At 53.0% G+C, this 20,150-nt stretch overlaps 2 protein-coding genes across 8 annotated transcripts in view; one reads left to right on the top strand and one right to left on the bottom strand.

The window, feature by feature from the left end:
* Positions 1–8,285, top strand: part of KCNJ9 (potassium inwardly rectifying channel subfamily J member 9) — a 62,533-nt gene extending 54,248 nt beyond the window's left edge. For 3 of the 4 annotated variants that reach the window (XM_066261682.1, XM_066261681.1, XM_066261683.1), the window contains 2 exons: positions 2,402–3,348; positions 5,890–8,285. In XM_066261682.1, coding sequence (XP_066117779.1) covers positions 2,499–3,348; positions 5,890–6,248 — 1,209 coding nt within the window. In that variant the 5' untranslated portion in view covers positions 2,402–2,498 and the 3' untranslated portion in view covers positions 6,249–8,285. The remainder of the gene's footprint in view (positions 1–2,401; positions 3,349–5,889) is intronic. The other variant, XM_066261684.1, reaches the window with a different exon arrangement.
* Positions 8,286–10,497: 2,212 nt separating this feature from the next.
* IGSF8 (immunoglobulin superfamily member 8) lies at positions 10,498–18,623 on the bottom strand. 4 transcript variants are annotated; one of them, XM_066261678.1, is made up of 8 exons: positions 18,507–18,623; positions 17,750–17,932; positions 14,199–14,576; positions 12,761–13,222; positions 12,037–12,444; positions 11,412–11,825; positions 10,960–11,071; positions 10,498–10,758 (listed from the first exon to the last, which is right to left on the bottom strand). In XM_066261678.1, exons 2-8 carry the CDS (start codon positions 17,802–17,804, stop codon positions 10,743–10,745), a joined length of 1,845 nt encoding a protein of 614 aa, XP_066117775.1. In that variant the 5' UTR covers positions 17,805–17,932; positions 18,507–18,623; the 3' UTR covers positions 10,498–10,742. The 4 variants fall into 4 exon arrangements, with proteins under 4 accessions (XP_066117775.1, XP_066117776.1, XP_066117773.1 ...); XM_066261679.1 differs by lacking the exon at positions 18,507–18,623 and adding an exon at positions 18,131–18,277 and having other exon boundaries at positions 10,940–11,071; XM_066261676.1 differs by lacking the exon at positions 18,507–18,623 and adding an exon at positions 18,131–18,277.
* Positions 18,624–20,150: the final 1,527 nt, after the last annotated feature.

Raw genomic sequence — 20,150 nt, 5'->3', positions numbered from 1 at the left:
TGGTTCCTGAGGGAGCTTTCACCAGATCCCCTTCCAAAAAATGAGCGTCTTTGCTGACGAGAAGTTCCTAGGAGGAGAAAGAGAGATCCAGGAAAATGAGGCACTGGGGTCTTTTGGAAAGGGGTCACAGTATGTACAAAAATAAAAGGAAGTAGGCTGGAGGAACAAGACCCTTCAAAGGGAAGGTGTAGGCATCAAGTTTGATCCTGCGACGGGGGTAGTAACAATTCCATACTTTTCCTTCCCCACTGACAGAAATGCAGCCCCCACTCAGAAAGACAGGAAAGGAAAGGGGACACAATCAAAGCAAGCTTCACCTAGTTCTCTGGGGCAATGGAAAGCGAGTTCTGGGGTAATCAGACTCTGGGGTTCCCTCCACACCTCTGGGTATAGAGGTCTGTGTCAGCAGGCTGATTGGGGGCCAGATTACCTAATGCCCTAGTGGATATCTGGAAGTCCACCTGAAGCTAGGATAAGTGGAACTCGGGTACTTTCTCTGTGAGCCAGTCAGGCTTAGAGATCCCTTCTTGAGGACATCGTGGGCTGCAGGGAGGGAAAGGAGAGCCCTGTCTGCTTCCCTCCCTGTCTGTCAGGAGAGGGGAAGACCCTAATATGTCTTTGCATTAGGGCTTCTAGATCCTGTTTCCGGTCTCCTCCTAAAAAATAAGTTTGGGGGTGCCCCTCAGCTCTAAGACATCTTGTGTTGGTTTCTCTTGTCCCAAAACAGATACACATGCACACACAGTCTGCAAAGGTCTAGCTGCAGAGTACCTCACTCCAGAACTTAAATTCTGGAGCACTGGGCTTGGGATTACATATCCAGCTTGTTTCCCCTCAGGACCTGGTCAAACAACCAAGCCATCTGTGATCTTCATGTCACACTCCTTTCCTCCAAACCCAGCCCAGACAGCTCAGGTTTTCTTGAAGTGGTGGAAAGGATGATTCCCAGGTAGAAAGAAAGTTTTAAAAGTCTCAAATTCTTATTCTAACCCTTTCCTTGGATGGTCCACATTTCCTAGCGGACTAGGGGAGGGCCTTGGATCTCTGCTCTCTCAGGGTAGAATGCAGCTCAGAGAGTTCCTTCCAAAGCAAGAATATGAGGCAAAATCAGATGGACTTCTCTTGGAATCTGAGCTTTGGGGTATGGGGAGGTGTTGTTAGAATAGTCGGTGGGAGGTAAGATGTTGAGAAGAAAGAATTGGAGGGGAGGGGGAGGTAAATGTGGGTGCTTAGTGCTTCACTGGACCTGATTTATTATATTTCATGAAGAATAGGATAACAGAGGAATACAAGCCTAACGATGCACTTTGTGCTTCCTTTAACCTGGGCATCAGTGTTGGTGGCATATCCTCCAGTCCTCTGGCCCATTTTCAGGCTGTCTCCATTGTGAAAAGAACCCAAGGAAAAATGGGATGATTCTACAGCAGCAATGAGCATGGTTAGTGCTCAGGAGAGTTTCCAGCGGGAATTTTCAAACCTTGTACAGATGAAATTTTTTGCTTACCCTCCACCACTTCCATTCTCCTTTGTAAACTTGTTGGGAGAAGGAAGATGTGCATAGGGATAGTGTAAGTGAGGTCCAGAGCGGAAGGAACTGGGAACGACTTTCTGTGCGTCAGTCTCAGGGTGAACGACTGAAGAGCCAGGTTAGACCATCAGGTTGAATGGTGAAGAACAGAGATTAGGGAACTGACCTGACAATAACTAGGGAGGGGTGGAGTACAGCAGCGATTTTCACTCAGTATGCCACAGCACACTAGGGTGTCGCAAAATTATTTAACACGTGCAGTATCTGACTATTTAGTCAGGGACACTGACTTCTTTTCCCTCAGATTGTCAAATAAAAAAAAAAATGACAGCCAAGACAGTGTGTTGAATGAATCATAATTATATCTATTTTTTTTGTCAGATCAGCAAAAATATAATACATTCTCTGGTGTACCACAGAATTCTAGTAATTCGTTTATGTGTGCCATGAGATGAAAAAAAGTTGAAAACCTCTGCAGTAATAGAAGATTAACTGCCTGCCTCCAAGAAGCCTACAGTCTAATGATTTCAGGAAACTACCCAGCTGCCTGGGCCTTTTGCCCGGGTGCCCTGGAGTGCTGCACAGCCTAGTTAGAGGCGGCAGGGCCGGGATCTCTGATGTAGCCTTCCCCTGAAAACAACCATCAAACTTGGATAGTGCTATCCGGTTCAAATATGATATCCCATTTGATCCTCATGATTTTGTGAGCTGGGGGCGCAGCAAGGGTTGTTATGTACTATTCACATCCTACTGATGCGGAGACTGAGGCCAAGAGGTACGAAGGGCCTCACTCAGGGTCACCCAGCTCCTCGGTGCGGGCCTGGTGGTCTCTGCCTCTCCCGGGGGGTCGGTTAATTCTGTCCATCTTTTAAGTCCCTACAGGACCCGCTACGCCGCTGAGGGGCAGCCGGCAGCATCCGTGGCGGCGCTGACCTTGCCCCTAACCGGGACCCCACCCGCCGCCATCGCCATGGCGAAGGAGAAAGCCGCCCTGGCTCCGGGCCCGGAGGAGCAGCCGCGACGGCGCGGCCGCCAGCGCTACGTTGAGAAGGACGGCCGGTGCAACGTGCAGCAGGGCAACGTGCGCGAGACGTACCGCTACCTGACCGACCTGTTCACCACGCTGGTGGACCTGCACTGGCGGCTCAGCCTGCTCTTCTTCGTGCTCGCCTACGCGCTCACCTGGCTTTTCTTCGGCGCCATCTGGTGGCTCATCGCCTACGGCCGCGGCGACCTGGAGCACCTGGAGGACACCGCCTGGACGCCGTGCGTCAACAACCTCAACGGCTTCGTGGCCGCCTTCCTCTTCTCCATCGAGACGGAGACCACCATCGGCTACGGGCACCGAGTCATCACAGACCAGTGCCCCGAGGGCATCGTGCTGCTGCTGCTGCAGGCCATCCTGGGCTCTATGGTGAACGCCTTCATGGTGGGCTGCATGTTCGTCAAGATCTCGCAGCCCAACAAGCGCGCCGCCACGCTCGTCTTCTCTTCGCACGCGGTGGTCTCGCAGCGCGACGGCCGCCTCTGCCTCATGTTCCGCGTGGGCGACCTGCGCTCTTCGCACATCGTCGAGGCCTCCATCCGCGCCAAGCTCATCCGCTCGCGCCAGACGCTGGAGGGCGAGTTCATCCCGCTGCACCAGACCGACCTCAGCGTGGGCTTCGACACCGGAGACGACCGCCTCTTCCTCGTCTCGCCGCTCGTCATCAGCCACGAGATCGACGCCGCCAGCCCCTTCTGGGAGGCATCGCGCCGCGCCCTGGAGAGAGACGACTTTGAGATTGTGGTCATCCTCGAGGGCATGGTGGAAGCCACGGGTGCGGGGCGGCTGGAGGAGGGTTGGGCCGGCGGAGGTGGGCGGGGCCGAGGAGGATTGGGGTAAGGGGAGGGGCCAGGGACGGGGTGGGGGGGGGGGGAGCTTAGACCCAGAGGCTGGTGGAGGGGGAGAGAATGAGGTGAGATGCGGACCTCGGTTGGGAGGGGCATGTGAGCCGAGCTGCCCCGCAGAGAAGCCAGAGAAAGCTAGGAGAGCTTCTCCGAAGTGGCCCTGGCCTCGGGCCCTGTACTGAGAGGTCTGTGTCGTTGGGAATAGGGGAGAGGACTAATAATAGCTACCACTCACCCAGTGCTTCTGTCCTGCACAGCTCTAAAGCACCTTATAATTTAATCTTAAGGGAAACCCTACGAAGGTAACTTCTTGTGATTGCGCTCATTCTTCAGAGAAGAGATTGTCCCAACAAAAAATTAAGTAAGTTGTCCACAGTCATAAGCGGATAAGTGGCCATGCCTGGAGAGGACACAGGCAGTCTGGCTTCAGTGTTAAGTGGTACAAAGCTGGACACGGGAGTTAGACTCCTGGTTTTTGTCATTCAGAGAGGTCCAGGACCCTGGAATTGGGTGGTGAGTTTTCCATGTCCTGAGTTATTCCTAGGCTGGACTTTAACGAGAGCTTGATACCCGATCTCACTTCTGCTTCAGTTTCCCTATCCATCAAAAGATTCTCAGCTTTTACTGACAAAGGAAACAGATGCTCTTAGCATTTCTAGCAGCTTCCCAGAAGGAACTGTCAATGCGCCTGTGGTGTCAGTACCTCCAGTCAGACTTACACAGTGAGGGGCTTGGAAGCAGGTGGGAAAAGGCCAGTGCGGGGGCACCCACTGAGGTCCCTTGGGACTTGACATTTAGGAGTGGGAGGATTAGAAAACTGCAGGTGGATAACCAAAGGCTGATGCAGTTCTGCCACTGCTGTCAAAATTTTTGCACTCTGCCTGCTTCTCCCATAAACCTCACCCTCAAACCCCTTCCTGGCAGCTTCAAGCCACATGCCACCCTCTGCCTCAGTGTTTCCCTTTCTTTCTTTACCACCGCCAGGTTCACCCTAGCTCTTTTCCTCCCCCACTCGCCCCACCCCCTTTCTCTCTATCCCTGAAATGCCCACTGTTTTTCCAGTACCTGAGGTAAAAAGATGTCCCTGCCCAGCCCTCGGCTCCCTTTGTACCCAGCCTCTCTCTCCCCAGTGTCCCCTCTGCTTCGTCTCCTCCCCCACTGGATTCTTTCTATTCCAGCCTTCATCAAAGGAAAGGATTACCAGTGACCCCAAAATCTGTCTCTGTGGGGTTGCCATGGTGAGAACCAGTGTCTGGTTAGGTGATGTTCACCCTTCTGTTCCCCCTTGTTCTGAGGTAAACATGAGCTAAGTTGGATAGGAGAGACCCTGGGGTGAGCCCCCCTAACAGGGGGGACAGCACACAGGGCTAGGGCAAGTAGGATGAGGTGGACAAGATAGGGATGGAATCTTGTCTGACTTTTCTAGAGTGACACAGCTAGAAAGGATAGTATTATTTTGGGTGTGAGAATCCGGATCCAAAATGCTTTTGAAAAGCAAATATAATGAGCCAAAATCCAGCGAGATGACATTTAAAAGGAGTAAATATAAAAGTCTACATTTAGGCTTTTTTTAAAAAAATCACTTATGTAAGCAGAGCATAAAAGAGCTCTGATAAAAAAGAACTGGGAGTTTTAGTTGGCCACAGGCTTAATGTTATAGCAATGTGATACAGCTTCCAAATGTTTATGTAATATAATCTTGGGCCCTATTAGCTAAAGCATCATGGCCAGAAGAGAGAGGTGGTAAGATCTCTCTTATGCAAGTATCAGGCCTTGACTGGAATGCTTAAAGAGCCTTCCTTGGCCATTTTGGTTTACAGTCAAGAAAGTAAAATTTGGGGAAGCCAGGTCACATGAGGAATGGTGGAGGGTGACAGGATGTTCAGCCTAAAGAAGATAAAACACGATGGAACCTGAGACTCCTGTTCTCAGATACTTGAAGAGGTGTCATATGGCAGGAGAATGAAACCAAAGGGTGAAAATCTCAGGAGGCAGATTTTAGCTCTATATAAAAAGTAAATAAAGGAATAACAACTCAATTATTAGAGCCACTATACAACGGAATGGGCACCTTGTGAGGTGGTGAGCTCTTAATTCTGAGACATAATCAAGTGCAAGGCAGATGCCCACAATTGGGAGTGCTCCAGTGGGGAGCCCTGTATGGAGAGGGAAGTTAGACTAGATGATCCTCACAGTCAATTTTAAGGTTAAATTTCCCTGATTGGCATCTCCAGGGGATAGGCAAGGAGAGGCAGGGTTGCAGATGAAGAGGAGTTGGACAAATGGAGAAGAGGTGAGAGAGCTGAGCAAGTACAGGAGTTGGGAAGGGGAAGAAAGTAGGCTGCACCAAAACGGGGTGGGGTTCTTGGGGAGGGATATAAGGAAGGGTTCTAGGAATAGGGCTGTGGAGTGAGAGGCAGGAGAGGGAAGCCTAGGACTGGGATCCCCCTGACCCGTGCCCCTCCCCCCAGGAATGACATGCCAAGCTCGGAGCTCCTACCTGGTGGATGAGGTGCTGTGGGGCCACCGCTTCACATCAGTGCTGACCCTGGAGGACGGCTTCTACGAGGTGGACTATGCAAGCTTCCACCAGACTTTTGAGGTGCCCACACCCTCTTGCAGTGCCCGGGAGCTGGCTGAGGCAGCGGCCCGCCTTGATGCCCATCTCTACTGGTCTATCCCCAGCCATCTGGATGAGAAGGTGGAGGAGGAGGAGGGGGCAAGGGATGGGGAACGGGAGGAGTTAGGGGACGGGGTAGAGGGACAGGACGGGGCTGACAAGGAGCAGAATGGCTGCCTGCCACCCCCAGAGAGTGAGTCCAAGGTGTGAACAGTTTCTTTTGGACCCCTGTGACAGGACCAGACACAGGTACCTAGGGAGCTGGGTATTGGAGATGGAGAAGGAGGCAGGTGAGGTCCCTGCGAATGTGCTAAGGCTAGAGAGGCCCCTCAGAATCTCGAGTCCAGAATCCGATGTGAAAGGGAGGGATCTTGACTTCAAGAGAATGGAGCGTGAGGATGGGTGAACTTACCAGCCTGTCTGTGTTGGACCTTCACATCTGTCCATGGGTGGATGGATGGACAGAAGAAGGGACTTGTGTGGATTGGATATGGGAAGATGGAAGCAGATAGACAGCTGGTGGATAGGTAAATGGGCCAATAGACAGGTGGTGCATGCCAGACTACTGCTAACCCATACAGTGTCTTTGTACAAATTCTAAAAAGGCACCCTTCTCCTCCAGACTGAGGCCATTCAAACAAGGGTGAGTGGCTTGGGTAGCAGAGTGTGGGCTGAATTTTAGTCCCCACTCGCCACCTCAGCCAGCCTCCCTGTGTGTGGCACGGCTGTCTCACCAGAGACAGTAGTCCCATCTGAACCAGAGGAAAGCTGGATGGAGGTAGGCAGAGATGAGAGTGCCCCCCAAGCTCCACCCCCACCACGGTGACAGGATGAGTGGGAGGATGAAAGGATGTAGCGGTGCTGCAGCAGGGTATGAATGAATGACCTTGTCGGCTACGTAGGGAAACAGGAAGTAAGGAGTTGCCAGAGCTGGGGTCCTGTGAAAGGAGAGCTCTTTTCTGACAGTAGAGGGAGATTTCATAAGTACCTCTGCAGATGTAGGAGGGGGAAGAGAGGTGAGTGCACTAGAGGTGGGGCACAGGGGCCCTTGGGAAGGCAGTTAGTCTGGGGGCACAGTGAGAGGGAGTCATTCATATTGCTCATTGGGTGTCCATAGAGTATGGGACACTGAACCAGGCACAAGAGGGATGAACAGTCAGAGACCATTTCCTATCCTGGAATATAGTGTAGATAGAGAAAAACAGAGAAATATGCCTGTGGCAACTGTTTCAAACTGAGAACCTGAGCAATCTCTCTGAGCAGTAGAAGGGTTTGGCAATCAGAAAGCTAGGGATTGAGCAAGGCGCAGAGAATGCGCTAAGCCAGCAGCTCTAACACTGGAGTGTGCATCAGAGTCGCCCGAAGGGTAGGGTTCCTGGAAACAGACTCCGGCCCCACTCCCAGAGCTTCTGACTCAATAGGTCTGATAGAGACCAAACATTTGCATTTCTAGCAAGTTCCCAGGTCATGCTGACACTGATGGAATGGGGAACACAGTTTGAGAACCACTGCTGTAAGCCAAGACGAGGACGTCATATCAGGAGGTGGGGCTTATAACCTGGAGAGTAGCTAAAGAGAAGTTGAGGAATCTTGGAATGTAGACTGAAATATAAAGGGGGGAATCTTGTTTGTAGGGAAAGGGGACACTGAAACCCAGGCTGATGAGTTTAACTCTGGGCCCAGGAGCACATCCATCAGTGTAAATAAGGCAGTGACAACTTGAGATAGTGTTTGGGGAAGATAAGTAGGCAATTCAGATACGAGGAGGAAGTCGGAGGCCTTGAAGAGATTGCTGTGGAGGAGGTGGGGAGCTGTAACAGGATGTGGCGGAGAACCCTAGGTTCTTACTTCACAGTAACATCTTTGCCACAAGCATTTTTTCCTCAAACATGTTGCTAAACAACTAATTGGCTATAAGGCAATTTTGCTATTAAAAATGACATTAAAAAGAACATGCAGCCATGGACAGCTTGGTTGGTTACAGCATCTTCCCAAAACCACCAGTTTAATCCCCAGTCAGGGCACATACAGGAACAGATCAATGTTCCCGTGTCTCTCTCTCTCTCAAATCAATTTTTTAAAATTTTTCTTAAAAAGGACATAAAAATATTAAAGACTTTATTGTGAAATACAAGGTATCCGGATATATTTTAAAAATGTAGACTTGGCCTGACCTGTGGTGGCGCAGTGGATAAAGCGTCGACCTGGAAATGCTGAGGTCGCCGGTTCGAAACCCTGGGCTTGCCTGGTCAACCCTGGAGTTGATGCTTCCAGCTCCTCCCCCCTCCTCTCTCTCTCTGTCTCTCTCTCCTCTCTCTCTTTCTCTGTCTCTCTCTCTCCCTCTCTCTCTCTCCTCTCTAAAGATGAATAAATAAAATAAAAATGAAAAAATGAAAAAAAAGTTTAAAAAAAAGAATTTTAAAAAAATGTAGACTCATAGCAGTACTGCACAAATCACTGATTTTATTTTGTGGTTGTACCTAACTATTGAATATTTGTCTTAGTTCTATGGGAAATGTGGGTTCAACTCTGCACCTTCCTAGAACCTTGGCCTCTCTTTCTCCCCCAATATAGTGTTTTTCAAAATAAGAAACTAACTCTTGGGGCAAATCATTATCATCTGGAAGAAATGCTAACTATTTTAAGACCAGCACCACATCTACTTGTCACTGTATAGACCATTATGAAAACTAGCTAAGATTTATATAATGTAAAAATGGGAGTACTGCGACAACTTTATGAATGGAGAAATGAAACCAAAATGGCAACTAGCTTAAATACATTAAGTCTGCTGAAAATGATTGTCAATGGAGAAATGAAATCAAACAAACATGCCACCCCACCCTCCAAAACAGTCAACCAGTTATTTTCTCTCTCTCTCACGGCAAAATTGCTTCACAGCCAGTTAGTTGTGCAGTACAAATGTTTGAGACAAAAATGTTTGCAGCAAAGATGCTACAATGAACTACTGGGTGTCCCCTTGTAGGACTTTGGGAGGCAGGATTAAATGTGGGAGAGGAGAGAGAAGCAAGATATCCTACATCTGGCTGTGCCTGGGCCTGTGGTCTGCCCAGCCAGGACGGGAGCCCCCGCAGAGGCTATTCCCATCCCACATCCACCCCCTTCTTGAGTCATCCGTCACCGAGGAGACAGCAGTAGCAAGTTAGGAAGAAGCAGAGTTAGAAGGGACCCAGGATTGTGCCCAAGCAGGCATGCCCTCTGACAGTGGCTCTACCTCACTCCTGTCCTTTAATAAAAGTTTAGAGAAAAACACCCGTCTGCTCCATTCCAGGTCCTGTGGGACCTGTGCCTCCTACAAGCAGAAATGTGGGTCTCAGAGGGAGTCCATGCCAGTTTGGACCCACTCAGAGTGTGTCTTTACCTCAGGTCACAGGACCGCCTGAGTCATCATCAATCAGAGATGAGAGCCCAGAAACCTGGTGTTACCTGAAGAACAAATGTTGGGATGCAGGATGGGGAGTCATTTTGGTTTAATTCAGTGAAAAAGTTGGACAGGAGGGAGTGGTTTGTCTGTATACATACACATGACACAGTAGTTAATCCACTGCAATTGAATGGGCAGAGAAACTGAGGCAGGATGAAAGTCACTGAGACCCCACCATACCTCTCCTGCCACTCAGGGCACCGCCGGGTACAATGCAAGGAGTCAGGAGACCTAGGTTCTAGTCCGGACACTGTCACTAATTAGCTCTGTAGTTCTGGGTAAGTCATATCACTTCTCTGGGCCTCAGCTTCCCTATCTGTAAAAATAACACAGCAAACTAGTAATGCTCAATAAATGTTTAAATAACTGAACTGAAAGAGGTAAACTGGGTGTCTAAAGTGCAGTGTAGTAAGAAATCTGAGATTAAAGATCCCTTAGGCAGAGGGATGAGGCAAAGGCTTGGTGGGGGTGCCTGCAGGCTGTGAGGTGGGTCACCAGGGGCTCTGGACACAGAGGCCTCCCCTGACTGCTGTCATACCCAACACCCAGGCAACACTGTGTTCTGGGGCTTCTATTCTGCTGCTGTCAGACAGAATAATGAGGCTAGGGAAGAAAAAGGATCAGGCCCCAGGGCCAGTGGAAGGAGTCAGGTCCAAGATCAGTGGGACCAGCGGGTAGGAGGGCAGAGTGGTGCCGAGAAATGAGAAAGGGCACTGGCCCCTGGAAGCCGGTGCCCTGCAACCTGGGAGAAGCCGGGAGAGGGGACCCCCCTTGTTGTGTGACCCTCCCTGAGTAGGAGTACCAACAGGAATTGGCTCAGCACTGACAGCTAAAGCAGCAGATGGGACCCAGCCATCCCTGCCTGGGGTAGATGGCATGGCCCATGGAGGCCAGATGGCGTTTGTGGTGGGAAGAGAGGCCTGGGTCACTCAGAATAGGTTGTCAACCCCCAACAACCTCCCTGCCACACCTCCCAGCCCTACAGCCTGATGGCAGGGAAGACACAGCCAGCCCTGGATTTTATAAAACAAGTTTATTCACATTTTAGAAAAACTAAGTCTAGGACAGGCCTCCCTACAGGCTAAGTATGAAATCAAGAACAGAAGCCAGAGGGAGGAGTCAAGAAGGACGGAGTGGGGAATGGAGGCCAGGCCTCCCACTCTGGGTAAGGGTAGGTCAAATAAATTAAAGGGAGGGCTGACAAAGCGAGAGGGTATCCAGGCAACCAGAAGTGGGCTTGGAGCTGGGCTGGAAAACAGTCAACACCTGTGAGAACTGGAGAGACAGTGTGGAGTGAGCTAAGGAGAGCCCTGAGTGGGGCTCCCTCCCAGCCCTCAGCCTGTGATCAGGGTCCTGCAGAAAACTATGAACTGGCTTCTGCTCCAGGAAGCGCCAGGGAGCAAGGAAGCTTATCTCAGGGCTTGAGAAGGCAAGGCTGGGGGTTCTTTTCCCTCACCTGGGGGGACAAAGGATCACCGTTTTCGCAGCCTCTTCATGAAGCAGCAGGTGATGGTGCTAAGGATGCTGGCGCCGGTGACTAGGGCCACCCCTGCACCCACCAGCAGGGGCATGAACAGTGTGTCCAGAGCTGGGTGAGAGAGAACAGCCATGTTCAGCCGGGGGTGCCGCTGCCCCCATGCAGTGACCCACTGAAGTGCCAGCACCTTCTCTATCAAGTTGTCTGCACCCACCTCCGCCCCAGTCACAGACAGCCCTCCCAGCCACTCCCTGCCCTCTGTACTCAAGTCAGCCTCCACCCCTGCGGCAGATGGGAATGCGGCTCAAAGCTGCATTTTCATGACTCTTCTTGTAAAGTGATGTGGAGAGAAAGAGGGGACACCAGCAGGATGATCAGATAGAAAGGGAGGAATAAGAGCATGGGGCTGGAGGAAGGGGGTGAGTAGGAGGGCAGGGCAAGAGTCACTCACCATGTATGTAGGGGTAGACGGTGACAGGCCCCGAACGGGCACTGCCCACCTGGTACCAGCTGTCGTCAGCATGCTGCACCCAGGCGCTGGGAGCACAGTGGTATATACCTTCATCTTCGGGCCCCAAGCCGTGTAGTCTCAGCCGATGGCTTCGGGGTGCTACCAACTCCACACTGACAGGGCTTCCTCCAGGCCTGACCCCCAGCTTTACCACACCATCGTGACCCACGCCACCCACCAGCTGGGCAGAGGCTGAGCTCAGCTCCCCCTTCTCAGCTCGCTCCACCCACCAGCTGGCAGCCAGCCGCAGCCCTGAGGGGCCACCCCGCACAGAGATGTTGCAGATCAGGGAGGCAGTCTCCCCACGGTATACTGCGCCTCCTGCCAGCCACGCCGCAGCCTCCAGCACCACACCTGCACAACAAAGACAATGGGGTCAGAGGGTGAAGGGTCAGGGGGCATGTAGTCAGGACCACTATCCCAGCAATACCCCAGGAAATTCAAGGTGTCCCCACAATCTTAGAAGAGGAGTATGAGACTAAGGCATGGAGGCAGCTGACAGAGATGGAGTCATAGTAGCTGCAGGAAAAGAGTTCTTCTACAAGCCCAACCACCCTCCCCTTACCTTCCTCCCGCACATGCACCGGGAGGGGCCGGGAGCGGGCACTGGCTGCTTCACGAAGCCGGGCTCCAAACCCTCGGACGTAGGCCTTGGTGAGGCAGCGGTAGGTGCCCGCGTCGCCAGGCTGGACAGCCTCCAGCCGTAGCCGGTAGGTTCTCGATGCCACCTTCTCCATGGCAATGTGCCGGCCCTCGTAGCCAGGGCCTAGGCTGCCCACACCCTCTGTGTCCAACTGGGCTACCAGGCGGCCAGGCCCCGGTGCCCCTGCAGGTGCCATTTCCCAGCCCACAGAGTACACAGCATGATGGCCTGGTGGGGGCAGTGCCCCTGACACATTGCACAGCAGTTCCAAGGGCTCCCCTGGGCCAATCCGATGTTCACCAGGCCCCACTGCCACTGCTAGCTGGCTGGCTGAAACACCGGAGGGGAAAGGGGTGTCAGAGAAACAAGACGAGACACAGAACGCCTGACTCCCCTTGACAGCAGCAACTTTGAGGCCACCTTTCAGACCCTCATGGGGTATGACCCTCTTCCCCACCCAGGAGCCTGACTCACTCTCAGCCATGGCCCGCCTATCCCCATACCCAACTCTAACCAGAGAAAACCTTTCATGGGTACAGAGGAATGCAATGCTCACAGGACTACTTTCTGGTCAGACAATGACCACGTAATGTCCCTAATGCCCACGATGCCCACTGAGATACTAAGGCTCCCAGCTCCCACTCACACAGGGTCTGCACATCCACGTGAGCCAGGACAGCTCTCTTCTCTGCTATCTGGGCCCAGCTGCCATCAGGATCCTGAATCCACTCAGCAGCAGTGCAGTGGTAGGTGCCAGCATCCTCTGCCTGGGCACCCCCTACCACCATGCGATACCGTTCAGCGCCCTCCTTGCTCAGCTGTAGCTCCCCTGCAGCTAGCCGCTCAGCATAGGGAGCACCAGCCTCCACAGCCAGGTCAGGCCGGAGTCCCACCACTTCCTGCAGAGTCCTTCGCCCCATTGGCGCCTCGGGCATGGCTCGTCCAAAGGATACTGCCAGGTGTGTGTGTTTCTGCGTGCTTGTCCGTGCCAGGCATCCCAGTGCCAGCTCCTGCCCCTCGTGCACCATCAGGCGAGGGGGAGAAGTTGGGGCCTGACGGCCCCGGGGGCCTGGGGAGGTAGCAGACACCTGCAGCACATCTGGAAGAACTGGAGAGAACAGCTGGTGTGAAGGAGGGCTAGAAGCTGGCAGCCCTCATTTCTGTTTCTTACATACAACCTTATCTTCCTAAATAGACTGTGAGGTCCTAGAGAGTAAAGATTTCAAGGTGTATTATTTCTTCTAAACAGTGGTACCAAGCACAGTGCTGGGCACACCACAGGCACTCAATAAATACTTGCTGAATATCACAGAATCAGCCCATTGCCTACTCACCCTTATATCTGGGACTGATCCCTGCTTGAAATACTCAGAAAAATGGCTCTGTCTTCCTTCTCAGAAAACAGAGACTAAGAGAGCAAGAATGTAACATGGTCTCATTCCTCCTAATCCACCTCTGCTTTCTCTCCTCCTTCCCTAGCTCTGGATCCTGGAATCTCCAGGAATGGAGTTGATTTACCCTGTCAGAGAATGGAAAAGGTACCAGACAGTTTAAGGATGTTTCCTCTCTCTCAGGGGGTAGATCAATGAAATAAGTAGAGCAGTGGACTGGAAAGGGTTAGAGCAGTGGTCCCCAACCCCCGGGCTGTGGACTGGTACCGGTCCGTGGGCCATTTGGTACCGGTCCGCAGAGAAAGAATAAATAACTTACATTATTTCCGCTTTATTTATATTTAAGTCTGAACAATGTTTTATTTTTTAAAAATGACCAGATTCCCTCTGTTACATCCATCTAAGACTCACTCTTGACACTTGTCTCGGTCACGTGATACATTTATCCATCCCACCCTAAAGGCCGGTCCGTGAAAATATTTTCTGACATTAAACCGGTCCGTGGCCCAAAAAAGGTTGGGGACCACTGGGTTAGAGTCCCTGACCTGCCACTAATTTGTTGGGTGACTTTGTGCAAGTCACTTAACCACTTTAGGCCTCAGGTTCCTCAGCTGCAAACCTATGGGGTGGTGAGATAGGTCCCTCCTGGCCCTGATTTTCTGCCCTTTTTTGTGGAGTAGAGTGGCTCATTACCTCTCAGTTCCACTTTGCCGCTGTAGCTGCCCAGGTAGCGGGCATCAGTGGAGGGTGTATAGCATTCATAAACACCAGCGTCCTGGGCCTGCAGGTGGGCAATCTTGAGCATCACAGCATCACCCCGCAAACGCTGCACCTGTATCTCACCAGCTGCCACACGAGGCCCAAAGACAGCATAGGAGAACCGGGGATCCCTGGTACTAACAATGCCCAGTGCAGCCTCTGGGGCCTCAGGCCTGTAGAGGAACCACTCAAAGTCCTGCTGGGCAGGGCCCTCGTAGCCAGTGACATTGCAAGAGATAGAGATGGCTGTGCCAGCCACGCGGTACAGCGGCCCCTCAGGAACCAGCACCTCCCGGGCACAGCACCCAACTCCTGTAGGGAAGAAGAGAAGTTAGGAATGCCCGAATCCCCATTGCTTCCCCCCCACTACCTGCACCACTCTTGGCCCTTGCCCCTGAAGGGAAAGGAAACCTGGGGAAAGTTGGTAAGCTGCTTGGGCTGTTCTTAGAAAAGGGAAAGAATGCTGGGAGGCAAGACATCTGGGTCTCAAGGAGCCGATATAGAGCCAGGTATACCTCAGAACCCAGAATATCCCATTTCCGATATAGAGCCAGGTATACCTCAGAACCCAGAATATCCCATTTCCGGCAGGCCAGGAGCAGAGTGCCGATAAGCAGAATGAAGAACATCTGCTTTTCGTTTTAATCATTTCCTAATTCCAGCTGTACCTTGATTCCCTCCCCCTACATGCTGCACTCACATCTGTGGTGCCCGCTCTGGCCTGGTCAGCACAGCCTTCTAGATAAGGGATTCTGAGATGACATGTACCCCTCCTTTGTTTCAGAGGAGATGGCAAATTCTTGCTCAAAAGGGCTAACCAGGAGACTCCTGACAATGGAGCCAGTGGCCCCAGCTGGACAGAGCACAGACCCAGTCATTTCTCACCACACAATGCTCTCCCCCCCCCCCCCCAGCTGTGCCATGAGCTCACTGCTCCTCCCGCCACACAGGACTGCAGAGGCAAGAGTCAGCCTCTGCGGGGGGGGGGGGGGGGGGGGGGGGGGGCAGACACACAGAAGGTCCCCTCCCCACTCCTCACAGTGCCTGCTAATCTTCCAGTCTGCCCAGCTGATGCACAATGTGCCCCTCCCAACTCCCTAACAAAAGCCTCATTTGCATATGCCATGCCTTCATTTATATATGGCTCACTTTCCATAGGGAGGCAGGAAATAGCCAGCTACTCTTTCCTACTTTTCTTTCCTAGAATAAGCCAAACTCTCTACCCTCACCCCCAGTCCCCACCTTGCCCCAGTGGATACTCCGGGGCCTTGGAGGGCTCAGCTCTCTCCTTCTTTCTCCTTCTTTCCTTCCATCTTAACCCCACTAGATAAGATCACAGAACCCCAGAATGTAAGGAGGGCTGGAACAGACCCCTGCCTCCATTGTACAGATGAGAAAGGTAAGGCAGAAGTACACTGTCTTGGCCAAGATCCTACTGTCCTTGGATGGCTTCCACATATCCCTGCAGAGGGGACAAAGCCAGAGAGCAAGATGGGGAGTTCCAAGGCAAACGTGGCCTAAGGCGACGACCTCACCAACCAAAATGTTACTCCACAGGGGCTGAAGAAAAATGAAAACACCAAGGCTGTGGTCAAAATCTGTCCTCCAGCTCCTCCAAAAGTACTCCCTTTGACTCTCCCATCGGAGCAGGCTCCTTGCCCTTCTTCTCGTTGCTGAGTCACAGGAGAATTTGTGGTAGCTTGGCTAGAGAGCGTGGTTAGAGCGCAGCCTGGGAGTCAGCCTCATTCCTGTCCCCAGTTATACGGCCTAGACCTGTCCCTTCATCTCCCAGGCCTCAGTTTCCACACTAAGATCTAGAAGCTTCCACTCTGACAGGGTGACTCTGGAGGGCCCTGCCTGAGGGCACTTTATAATCAGGGTTCTGGCAAAGACCGACCAGCTGACACCTTCCCTGGCCTCCACCTTCCCTGGCCTCCACCTTCCCTGGCCTCCACCTTCCATGGCCTCCAGGCAGACTGCTCAGAAGGGCTCCTTCCCACCTTCCCGGTTCCACAACTGCTGATGCTTGGAGATCCCCATGGGAAAGTCACCTTCACTGCCTTAGGGAACCAGCTTCCTGGCAGCTCTCTCCCCAGCCAGGGCCCCTCCCCTGTGCTAGCAGAGAGGAATAAGAAGGCAAAGAAACTTGCTTTGTAGTCAAACAGATATGGTCTCAAATCCTAGACCCAACACTCACTAGATATGTTCTCTGACAAATTACTCCATTTTTCTCATCTTCGAAATCACCATAAGTGCCCTGCAGACTCCTCCATCTCTGTACATCACACTTCCCCACCTCCCCTCGGCTCCTCTCTGCTTCACACTGCCCACTGGGGAAAAAGGGCAACTGCTAGGCAGCAGAGCCCTCTGACATCTTCCTGCCTCCCGCCCAGGGCCCCAAGAAGCAGATTCATTCTATTCCCACAGGGTCCAGGGAACTACGCAGCAGAGGAAGACTGCTTGGTGCCACTGTGGAGCTCTGGTTCAGAAAAGGCATCTGGGGTGAAGTCAGCCTGTGCCTGGACTATGGCAGCTCCAAATCCCAACAGAAAGGCTACACCCATCCTCAACCCCCACACTGCACTCTTATTCAAGGGCTTCAGTCTCCTGAACATCTCTGTACAGGCAGTCTCACTGTCTTGATGCCATACTCCTTCCCAGGGAGCCCTTCAGTTCATGCCCCAAACAAGCAGAATGTTGCTGCTTTTATGCATCCATGCAGCATTGGTCCAGGACCAGGTGGGGCCTAGTAACCCCATCATGAATATCCACTAAGTGAGAAACAGGGTGCCTGGAGATCCCAGGATCTGTCTCCATGTAGCCTGGTTTTTCTCCTGAGACAGGAAAGCTGGAACTAAGGGGGACTGACAACCAGTGGGAGACTACAGAGCTAAGGCCCATATGGAAGTGGGAAATTGGGGCAAAGAGGGACCCTGCTCAGGTCAGAGATGAGGGTGAGAAAGGAAACTGCACCCAACCTCAGATGGTGAACTGTGCAACCTCAGAGGATCAGAGGATGAAGCCTTTGGGGGATGGGGTGGGGGGAGGCAATTAGGGAAGACTTACATCAAAGAACGTGGGCAGAACAGGCCCCTGGGCCTCCAGCCAACTTGGAGCAATTAGAAAACCGGCAGGCACTGCCCACTCAGAGCGGGCACCCCAAGCTAGGCCTGAAGCAGAATGTGAGGCAGAGAGGAGTCACAGCATTTGGGCGCAGCGACCCCAGGATCTGAGTATGCCCCCAGAGACCTGGCAGTCCCTGGGGTGGCACCTCGGTGGGTATTCACTGTGCCCCAGCCTGGGTTTCACCATGCCCCTCGCCGACCCCACCCCACCCCCCGCAGACTGGCCTGGCAGTTTGGAAGAACCCCTGACGAAGGAGGGTGCAAAAGGCTCTGAATGCTGAGAAGCCTCGCAGGGCTGAGCGCCAGGTGGCAGGCAACTGCTGGGTGGGTCTGGGGGCTGAGGGCAGGGGCCGGGCTTACCCAGCATTAACATCAGCAGCACTGGCGTTGGCGGCGTGGAACCGAGGGCGCCCATCCTGCGCAGCCGGCTCTGGGGAGGTTCCGGGGGGCGGCGCGAGCTCTGAGTGGCCAGGTGCTCGGGGGGCGCATGCCCGGGTGGGGAGCGCAAAGCGGAGTTACGAAGCGTGGGTGCTCAGAGCGGAGCTGGGCAAAGATGTAGCTACTAAGTCCCCACCTTCCTCCCCGTTCCTCCTCCCTCCCCCAGCGCTTCCTCTCCCTCCTCTGGGACTCTGGAGATAGTTCCCTCCCGGCCCTGCCCGAGCTCCTCCCCCGCCCTGGCCCCGGGCTGCGGCCCACCCGGGGTCCAGCACGGTCCCCAACCCCGCCTCGACCCCTCCTGACCCTGCCTTCGCCCGGATCCCCGGTCTTGGACGTCGGCCCTGTTCCCGGTTCCGGCGGCCTTTAGACTCAGCCCCGCCCCCGCCCCTGCCCCTGTTCGGGGCTCCGCGGGGACCTGGGACTTGAACCTCGGCTCCGGCTCCACCCCGACCCCTGCCCTGGCCCCACCCACTTTAGTCCTGGTCCCGCCCCAGACCTCGGCCCCAGCTCCTCCCTCACCGCGGCCCTGCCCGTCTCAGATCTCGCTCCGCCCCCCTCAGGCCCGACGGGATCCCGGCCCAGTCTCCCGGCTTCCTCTCTTCCCAGCCTCAGCCGGCGCCCGCGGGCGACACCTGGGCTCAGCCGAGTCCCCATCCACCGAGTAGCAGTGCACTCCTACCCGGCACCAGCCAGCCTTTCCCTGAGTTGGGTTGCAGTGACCACGGGGCTCTGGGCCGTTAGGCCTCGCGGCAAACCCCGCTGAAAGGCATGGGCGGGACTCGGGAGTTCTGGACGCGAAGGATTTGGCCTGGAGACCTGTTTGCCAGCCCTTGGGGCAGAAGCGGAGGAAGAGCGTCAGGAGGGTGGGCCGGCCGGGCGCCTTCACTTCCCTGGTTGCTTAACCTCCTTCTTGTTGGCAAATTGACATCCACCCCAAAATGGTTTTATTTATTCATTATAGAGAGGGAAGAGAGAGAGAGAGAGAAAGAGAGAGGAGGAGGAGGAAGCATCAACTCCCATGTGTGCTTTGACCAGGCAAGCCCAGGGAGAGAGAAAGAGAGAGAGAGAGAGAGAGAGAGAGAGAGAGAGAGGAGGAGGAAGCATCAACTCCCATGTGTGCTTTGACCAGGCAAGCCCAGGGTTTTGAACCGGCAACCTCAGCGTTTCCAGGTTGACGCTTTATCCACTGCACCACCACAGGTCAGGCCCCAAAATGTTTTTATGACGATTAATTGGCACACGATAACACAAAATTGGAGATAGTGTTTTTGTTTTTGAATTATTATTTAAACCGCTTGCTACGAAATTCAGTTTACACTTAAGGAAAGGGCAAGCCTGGGGTTTGGCTGAAGGAGTCTTTATTTCCAATTAGGACAGATGGATTTCACTCTGCATTGGGAGGGTGGGGCCTCTTTCCTTAGGGCCCGGTCTCTTCTCCACTAGGAGAAGGTAAGGAGGGGCAGGAAGGATGGAGCTAGAAGGGGAAGAAGAGAAGCCAGGTCTGCAAAACTAACTGTCAAAGTGACTGTGGGAGGTGACCACAGAGCTCATCTAGCATCTACCTGCCCCCACATTTCTCCCCACCCTCCCACACAGTGCCCACTCCCCTTAGAGAAGGAGGAAACAAACCCTGAAAGGGGAAGTGGCACAGGCCAGACCAGACCTTCCTGGACTGCCTATTCCCTGGTACAGTGCCTGGCTCAGACGTGTTCAGTTGATGCCACATTCAGAGACAGACCAGATCATCTCTGAGGCAGAATGCTGCAAACCCCAAGGGAAATCAGAGGCAGCCCTCCCTTCCCAATACTTCCTGGAGATGCCCAGGAGCTGCGCAGCAGGGTGCCCAGTTCCTCTCATTCCGACATATGCACAGACTGATTTCCCCAGATTCATTTCACCTAAACCCATGCACAGGCCAGGTTGAGCTCTATGAAAACTAAAAGGCACAGAGAAGTTCTTGGAGGAAAGCCACTTCCTTTATTTGAGAGTGGAGTGGCTTTAATGCCTTAATGATGCTTGAGAGATGTTGCCGATCTTGCTATTGAAACCAAGGGTCCTTATGACTTTGATGAAATTTAGCTTTAAATCCTAGTTTTAGATATATAGAGAAAGGAAGATGATTTCTAGAGCTATTTAAAGCTAATATTTTAAATTTTTTTAGAGGGAGAGAGACAAGAAGGGAGAGAGATGAGAAGCATCAACTCATAGTTGCGTAACTTTAGTTGTTCATTGATTGCTTCTCATATGTGCCTTGACTGGGGGCCTCAAGCTGACCCCTTGCTTAAGCCAGCAACCTTGGGATCATGTCAGTGATCCTAGTGAT

Source organism: Saccopteryx bilineata, chromosome 2 (genome assembly GCF_036850765.1).
Source record: "Saccopteryx bilineata isolate mSacBil1 chromosome 2, mSacBil1_pri_phased_curated, whole genome shotgun sequence".
In the NCBI taxonomy this organism is placed as follows: domain Eukaryota; kingdom Metazoa; phylum Chordata; class Mammalia; order Chiroptera; family Emballonuridae; genus Saccopteryx; species Saccopteryx bilineata.
The sequence above is the reverse complement of the archived record's forward strand: the minus strand, read 5'-3'. Positions and strand labels throughout refer to the sequence as shown.